Raw genomic sequence first — 8969 nt, 5'->3', positions numbered from 1 at the left:
GCCCTAACTCTAGATAATTACTGTCAGAACTGAACTGAATTGCTGAACACCCAGTAGGTATCTGAGAATCATCGAGGCTAGGTATAGCCATCTTTATGGGAAAACAAGTACGATTACATGCGAATTCAACAAAACATGCAATTTAATTAAAATAGTTTGATTTCACTTTTCTTAATTTAATGTAACTATATGTACCATAACAGTCACTGTATATCATAAAAGAAAAATAAAGAAAATTAACTACCGCATATTCCACAGCCTCATAGTTGTTAATAGGCTTATTAATATTTAAACAGTTCTAAGCTATAAACTCAGAGCGGCTAATGTTACATACTAAAACATAATCACAACACTTTAAAACATATTATGGAAAGACAGTAAAACATATTTTCATATGAGACAATAGAAATATACTATAAAACTAACAAATTACTCTTCTTTTTTTAAAACAATCACTATATTAAATCCACGTTTAATAATCTGGTCTTCTAGATAATTCAGAAGGAATAATATGAAAATAGTCTGAGACAATTTTCATGTTTTTACAGCCACGTTTATTATCCACTAGATTTATTTCTTAGTAGGCATGATTTCATCCCAAGATTACAATCTCTTTAAGAGAAGGGAATACATATATTTATTTACTTGCTTGTTTGTAGTCCCACCTTTCTTCATGCAAATACCATCCCCATACATCATACTTAGTAGCGATCTATGGGAGTGCAAACACATACATTGAAATGTGAAAGGATTCCTCTTACAGGCATATTTAACACGTCTTTAAAATGTAAAACAAAATCAGTTGTCAAAAAAGATAATTTAACAATAGTAAAATCTGAAATATGATAGCTAGCTTTCTACAATGGAAATGTGGAGCATTGAAATAATAGGCTATTTCCCTTAAAACTTTCTACTTTCCCCATTTTTCAATGTGAGGCAAGATCATGACAGAAACATGTACAGGGAACTGTTGCCACCTAAGAGAGACAGAGTGCTTGACTCCTGTCTATCCTCTGCTTCTTTCTTCAGGCAGATAAGGGTGTACACTGAATTTTTCATTCTCTAGGACTTCTTCTACCTTGTGGTTTGCTGCAAAGACATCACAATAGGTGGTAATAGAAAACTTCACACTGTGCAAATGCCAAAGGTACATGGATATGATATAGCATATGCTCTCTCTTACCATTCAGTGAGATAAAAAGGGTCTGGAGATATAGCATATTCTCTCTCTTACCATTCAGTGAGATAAAAAGGGTCTGGAGGCTTGATTCATCCAACACCCTCTCTTCGCCCATGCCCAGCACAACACTTAGAAAAGGCCACCCAGGCCAGCTCCACCCTGGGCATTAAAAGCCTATCTCAAGTCTTTCAGGTTTTTCTTTCTGAAGGAAATAGGTCTACAGCAGAGTGATAAGATCATAGACTTAAGTCTTGGACTTAGGAGACAAGCTATTTCTGCCTTGTTTGGTTCTGAGTCAATATGGTTTATCTGCTTACAAAAAATAAAAAGTCAAAAAATAAAAAATAAAAACAAAACAAAAAAGGTCTCCCATATGGTCCAGTCTAGCTCACCAGAATTCTCTGTTTGGGGTTTGAGGGCAAGCCCCAACTTGAATCATGCCTGTCCTCCCTATCATTAGTTTAGATATAATTTGTACATTTGAGGATAAAAGCAAAAAGTATTTATCAAGTATAAATATGGACATTCATTAATTTGTGAGTCACACTATTTAAAGTGCCTTTCTTTTGGGGGAAGGTGGGGGGCTATCTCAAGTTTGTAAGGCAGTTTGGGATGAATGCCTCAGGAATGCGGGAATAGTATGCAAATTACCACCAGTCAGCAGGATTCAAGCTGATCTACCAGACAAGTAGCCACTACATTGTATGTTGTGTTTTTCACTATAAGGTCATAACAGACTTTTTAATTTAATAAGCCAAATTTCCTACTATTAAATGTATTTAATTTGAGAAAATACATTTTTATCTATGCAATTTTATTGCCTATCAGTTCCTCTAAACCTAATCATCATATGAATTGAGATAGAAACAAAATGTTCCCACATCCTACTTTATAATCTCCATTGACTAGTTTCAAGGTATCAAGATCTCCAGGGAAGAGGTAGCTTCTACTGTAGACTTCACTCACAAGCTCTGTAACAGCTAGTATCAGTGGGAACAGGGAGCACTGTGACATTGGAAACAGCACTGGACAAACCCTAATTGTGCTATGGCTAAAAGAAAAGCCCAGAGTGAGTGTGAATTCAGCTAACTAGGCATGATGGAGCTTGCCAATGAACAGTAAAGTGAAAAGAAGTCCTGGCTATGTGAGGATGTTTCATCTTGGGTTGATGAAGAGAAAAAAAAACCTGCAAAAATATTACAAACTCAAAAGCTAAGGCATTAAAAAGAAACATCAAAGGTCACTATTTAGAAAGTTCTGGTTCTAGGAACAAGATTTACTCAAACGCAGAAGGAAAATGAGAGTGAGAGTGGGTACAAAGTAATTAGAATTTGATATGCAAACCAAATTTGCTTCTCAGGTTTTGGGAATGGTATATCTGACCCTCAAGGACAAATATTATCAGCTTAACTAATCAGTTCTAATACATGGTAAAAAGAAACAAAAGGCAACTATAGAAAATAAAAAGAAAAAAGGGGGATCATGCCAACAGCTTTATTCCACCTATACATGGTCAGGGAGCCAACCAACTTAAGAACCAGGTTTAAGCTGAGAAACAGAAGGACTTGGAAGAGGCAAAACACTGAAGAGAAAATGGGAAAGTCAAGCCAAGACCTATGGTAGCATATGCCGTAGCAAAAATAATTTTTTTCTCCTACTAGTAACTCTCAAAAGTCACTCAAGCCCTGAGGAATTAATCTGAACCAATTTATAACCATAAAAATGCCAGTGTTTTCAAGAACTAAAACAAGGTTTTGAGATGGGCACATGTCAGCAGACTTTTGAGTCTCGTTTGGTCCTCAATGACAAAAGCTTTAGTAACATCATCAATAAAACTTCAGTTCAGAAAACTGTCAAAGCGCATTTTTCAGCTTAGATAAATGAGAGAATGAGAGGGAATGTGTCCTGGAAGAAAAGCCTCACAGGCCAATGGACCTGAAGATATGAAATGGTAGCCGGAAAGGAGATGTCTGTCTTTGGTGTCACGCTGGGGATGTGGAAATACAGAAGGAACACATTTTGCCTACAGAAATACCTGTTCTAAAAGGAGGGAGAATGTTTTTCTAAGAAAATGCTCAGAGGAGTATACTGTGTTCCTCAATCCCATGTTCAATTATTTTTCTATGGTATGTCAAGAATGGAGGGGTTAAGTAGGAAGTAAAATTTGAGTTTTTTAAATATCCAGAATAAGGAGTACTAAAGGGACACATAACATCCTGGGAAAGACCTGAATTCTGCAGGTGCCACCAGGAGAATGGTGTATTTTATTCTGGAATAGAGAAAAAAAAAAAAGTTTCTGAAAGATATTCCATTTTACTTCCTTTTAACATCAGAAATGTGGCATCACAACTGATACAATGACAGGGGATTTACCCCAACTTAAGTCAAAACCTCATAGTTTCTGAACTCTGGACAACTAGCATATGCAAATATCATCCCAATGAGGCAAAAGCCAAGAAGCTTTGTTGCTCTTCTCTCTGTAGTGTTCTTCAATTTACCTCTAACTGGCACTAAAGTTCACAGTGGGTGGCAAAGTGTGGATCCAGGTTCTTCTAAGCCCTGGATGTTGGAAATACTACTTTGGTTAGTAAATGATATTATTTTAGAGATTTAATCTCCAAATTAGAAACTCTTGCAGATATATTTTCATTTCTGCTGAAGACTCTGAAGCCCCTTACAAACATGGAATGTAGAAGAGACTCAGAATAAGCATTATTCAACTTTGAAAGTACAGGAGGCTCTATTACGGTTCTAGTGAATCCAAGTCAGAAAAAAAAAATGCCACAAAAGGGGAACACAAGTAGTGAGGTACTTAATAGAGACTTTGAGAAGAAATAAACCTAGGATAGTTCAGGTTCCCTAGAAGAAGAGAAAAAGGGAATTCTAGGCATAAGGCCATCAAAAGCAAAAATATGTCAGGGCAAGAAAGAGTATGGTAGATACCAATGAACAGAAGAACAGTGCTGCTGGACACCAAAACGTCCAGAGATGGCTAGAAAGGGAACGGTCAGTTGAAGGAGAGCCACACATGCATTATTAAAACTCTCACAGTGGATCCTGTTGGTGCCAGAGATTTCATAAAGGGGTTTACACTGAGGGGTAACAGTCAGATTTGGGTTCAAGTTTCAATTACACACGCAACTTTGTGGATGAAGGATTTAAGGGCTACGAAGCTATAGGAAAGCAAAGCAAAAAGTTGATATAGTCAAGTACAAGGTAAGTAGGATGCGAATTAGCGCAAAGAGTTGCAGGAACACAGAGGAAGATCCTATGTGTCCAATATTTAACAAGCAAAAGAAGCAGGACTTGGTAATTAGTTGATGGTAGAGGGCAACATCTAGCACGGTCAACACTGGATGAAGATATGATGAGTTCTGTATGGGATCTTGAGTTTGAGGTATTGTGAGACACCTAGGTACAGATATTCAGCGAATTGTTGGACATCTGGCCTGAAACTCAAAAATACATCTAGAGACACAGATTTGGGATCTATCAGTACTTAAGTTATACTTAAAATAGGAGTAAATAAAATCATGCAGGGAGAGAATGCAGTTAGAACAGTAGTAGCCTAGGATGGAACCAAGAAGAACACTAACATATAAGGGGTAGGTTTAAGAAAAATAAAAATAAAAAAAATACGGAAAGGAGAAAGAAAGGAGCGGTCAGAGGAATTTGGGGAAAATTAAGAGAGTGTTATGTCTTGGAAGTTAAGAGAGGGAATTTCAGAGAATAAATTAATTATCAGGATCAAATGCAAAACATAGGCCCAAGAGACGATCACTAATAACGGCCATTAGATTTTACAATCTAGAAGTTACTGATGATCTAAGCAACATCTACTGCTATAAGGTGGGGGAGGCAGTCTGTTAAGTAAAGAAGTGGAGATAAGACATCACTACTTCTTCAAAAGGTTTAGATAACAGCAAAAAGAAACTGGTCATACTTCCAAAGAAATGCTGTGTCCAGGGAGAGTCAGGAGTGGGTTATTTCCAGTGCCACCACCATTACAAAGTAAAGTTCTACCACTAATTTCAAAAGAAAAGTCTGGTTCCAGAAAGAATGCAAACGTTGCATGGTATCTACCAAACGTTGAGAATTCCATGTGCTTGATAAGAGGAGCAAAATTAAACTGTTTCATTATCAATCTCTAGTAAGAAAAAAGTAATAATAATACTCAAAGGGATGAGGTCCTAGCTCTCACACTTAATAGCTGTATGATCTTGAACACATGACTTAGTCCTTTGCTTTTCTCATTTTATAAGGATGTTATATGAGTACTTGCAGGTTTTACGAGAAATAAGATACTGCATGCACAATGGTTAGCACAGTGTTGGTTTAGTCAAATTTGTCTCTACTGAGGTTAACAGACAAAACTTATACAGTGTTTAAAAAACTTCACTTTTAAGGCATGTTTAGTTGTGCATTTATGACAAGTCCTAGTGGGATCCTGATTTACAGGTTCATAATTAGCTTCCCTAAATAGGTCACTATTAGTCTACAAAGGGGGAAAATAAACACTGTAGGTAAACATAATACTATATATATATACACACACACATATGTATATCCTTACACAGGTAAAAGGAAAACCAAGTAGTACACAATTGTAATTTCAAATTCCAAAGGATCCTTCCCTTCTCTTGAGGTATACCTCTCATTAATTTCTTTAGCAAAGTGTATACTGCAGAGACTTGTTCATCTTTCTGTCAAAAATGAATTAAACATAACTCTGAATAGTAATAAGTGCTGTAATGTTGTCTTCCTTTTTAATTTACATGTGCAGTAGTCTTTAATGATACAGTATATAACTCAGCCAATCCAAACAGAAAAAAAGATTCAATTATTCCCCAGATCTATAGGCAGGTACATATTTCCCTTATATATCAGAATTTCATTACTGCTGGAACAGATTTAAAAGTCAGCATACAATAAAAGTGCTCATGAGCAATCCAAGGATCTGAGAGAAAGAAATAAAAATATATTAAATTGCACATTCATAATATACAGCCTCATTACCAAGAAGAATGCTGTCACCTTGTAGACAAAACAAAAAACCTTCCTTTCAATAAAACAGGGAGTAAAAAAAGTAAAGCTCTACATCAAAATAATGAAAATACAGATCTATTTATTAAGATGTCAGTAAATGATCGGAATGGAAACGATAATGTAAGAAAACATCAAGTATGCATCTTGGTAGTTTATAGTAAATGTACCTGCTGGCCAAATTTACATTTGGAAATTGCACATATGGTTAATTTAGTGGCATAGTTCCTAGCAAGAGTCCTTAAGACTTTTTTTTACAAAAAAATTTATTCAGCAAAAACGTTATTTCTTGGAAGAAATAACTGCAAATGAGTATACAGTTAAACACTCATTGCACATCCCCATTGTCTTTCTTTTCTCCCCTCTACACTTCAAGTACAATAGTCACTAGATTTCCAAAGGCACCAGGAAGCACAGAACTGAGATTTATGTCTTTGAAAATACTTGACGGTATTAAGCAATTAAAACTAGAATGTTTGGTTTTTATTGTTAAAAAAAATTAACTCTAATTGTAACATCACAGTAAGGGAGATTAAACCATTTTTCCTCCATTTAGTAAATTCTCACTATATAAAGCTAAACAACAAAAAAATCTGTAACTATATAAAACTCAAGCAAAAAGAAAATAAATCCTTCCCCCATCCCCACTCCCTAGAGTACTGTAAAATAAGTGAAGCTCACAACAGTGGTAGCTAAAACATTGAAAAAATAAAGTGCCATATTAAAGATTAAGCAGCATTCTCATGAAAAGCACACATAAAATCCATTTCACATCATTGATCACATTATATACCAAGTTGGTAGTTATTCCAGGTATTGCAAATGATACTTAATAAAAACTCAATAAATCAAAAACATGTTCAGTCACCCAGATTAAGGAAAAATGTATTATGTCATCTGATAAATTAGAGGTAAAGTAGCATTATGTGTTGAAATGAAGAGTAGAGTAGCAGGGCAGAGATGACTTCTTTGTTATCCTCCCCAAAATAATTTTGCTGGCATTGGAATAGTCAACACAAAGGAATGAAGGAGTTACTTCCAGGTCTGGACAGAGCACCCTATTTGTACCAATCACCGTCTAGCTACCACTGCTCCTTTTGTGGCAGAATTAGACCCTTACAAAGAAGTGATTCTTTGGCTGAACAGCAACAACCTAGACTAAACATATAATGGGCAACACAATTTTTAAATAACTTGAATGAATTTAATTGCTGGTAGCAGTCAATGAAAATATCAGGTATTATATAAACACATTACAGGCATCGCATATGAGCACCATAAAACTTATACATTCTTTTACATTCACTTTTTCCCCCCTCAAGATGATATTAAGCTAAATGTGGGAAACAAGCCAAGTATCTTTACATGTTAAACTTCTATGAAGACAATACATACCCCATCTCTTATTTTAGTTGGCAAATGATAATCATAAGGGAGAAAAATCCATTATGAAAACTAAATCTGGGCACTTCTCTGGGGTTTATTTTTCTACTGGGGTCAATCAAAAAAAGCATTTGTTTCATATCTCTTTATTGATGGGGTGTTCTTAAAGAAGCAACCGACCCAGACCCAACTTCATTTCTTAACTGGAGCCTGTTATCCCCTCCCCTCCCCATTCCGAGACTGCAAGTTTCCTGTCTGGATGCCTACAAGTAGTACATCTCCCAGCCGAAGAGCAACAATCGAAGCAGAGGAAACCAACAAGAAATCCATCAGCTCTCCAATCTATTGACATTCAAGGGCCAGCAGCACCCCGCTAGCCTTCTCGAAACGCTCAGCATCCTGCTGAGGAAAACCCGAGGGTGGGGGAAGTGTGAGGCTAGGGAAGCAACCAGACTGCCTAGGTGAGCCTAAGGTGAGGTGAGTCAGAAGCAAGAGGGAGGCAGAGAAGTGCAGCGAGGGCGGTCACCTGTGGGACCACTTGATCCAGCCCCGCCTCCAGGGACAGACAGTAGGCAGAATCCCGGCCGGCAGGCCCCGAAAGACGCTGGGAAAACGCAGAGCTGGGCCCCTTCAGCCCAGCCTGGAACTCACCATCCACGGTTTTCTTCTTGAAGAGGCACGCCATGGTTAAAGACCCCGCCCGGGCGGCCCGGCTCGGCCCGGTCCGGCCCAACGCTGGGAAAGGACAGGAGGGAAAGGACAGGACCTTGGCGGGTTTGGGGTGGCGGAGCGGAGAGACAGCAGGAGGAGGTCGGGGTCGCCAGCCAGGACCCGCGGAAGGCGTGTATCCGCAGCTACCGCAGCCGCGTCACCCGGAGCTCAGGTGACCAGGAACTAACACACTTTTTGGAGAAGTCACTTGTAGGCGGCGCCTGCGCGTTGTGTGTCGCGCCTGCGCACTACGGAGTTTGAAGCCGCGGCAGCTTCCCTCACGTCCGCGGCTGCCAGTTCCTGCTGCGCGCGGGGTGGCAGTGAGGCTAGTCTGGGGCTGGCGGGGAGAGGAGAGCGTGGGGCCACGGGTTCTGTGCGCGGGTTCGGTGATCACTGAGGACAGTGATCAGCCTTGCTTAGCGCTTCGCCGCTTGCCTCGGGAAAAACTGGATGAGGGATCTTCGGGATCCTAGACTAAGTGTGGGTTGTCCTGGAACCGCCTGCACCCACTCCAAGTTGATTTATTAGAGTCCCATTGCTGTTAGTATTTTTGTTGTTGTTGCTGTTTGTTTGTTTGTTTGTTTTTCCTCGAGTAAGTCCAGGAACTGGCGGAAACGTTGAGCTCCGCACCCTGTGATCGTTGGCCCCTGGA

General features: G+C 38.7%; 1 protein-coding gene across 3 annotated transcripts in view; it reads right to left on the bottom strand.

Annotated features, from left to right (window-relative positions):
• The window catches only part of CHMP2B (charged multivesicular body protein 2B), a 29534-nt gene extending 20983 nt beyond the window's left edge, over positions 1-8551 (bottom strand). For 2 of the 3 annotated variants that reach the window (XM_011976672.1, XM_011976685.1), the window contains exon 1: positions 8258-8551. In XM_011976672.1, the coding sequence (XP_011832062.1) occupies positions 8258-8291 (34 nt within the window). In that variant the 5' untranslated portion in view covers positions 8292-8551. The remainder of the gene's footprint in view (positions 1-8257) is intronic. The other variant, XM_011976677.1, reaches the window with a different exon arrangement.
• Positions 8552-8969: the final 418 nt, after the last annotated feature.

Source organism: Mandrillus leucophaeus, unplaced genomic scaffold (assembly GCF_000951045.1).
Source record: "Mandrillus leucophaeus isolate KB7577 unplaced genomic scaffold, Mleu.le_1.0 Scaffold102, whole genome shotgun sequence".
In the NCBI taxonomy this organism is placed as follows: Eukaryota; Metazoa; Chordata; class Mammalia; order Primates; family Cercopithecidae; genus Mandrillus; species Mandrillus leucophaeus.
This window is presented reverse-complemented; position numbering and strand designations above follow the sequence as displayed.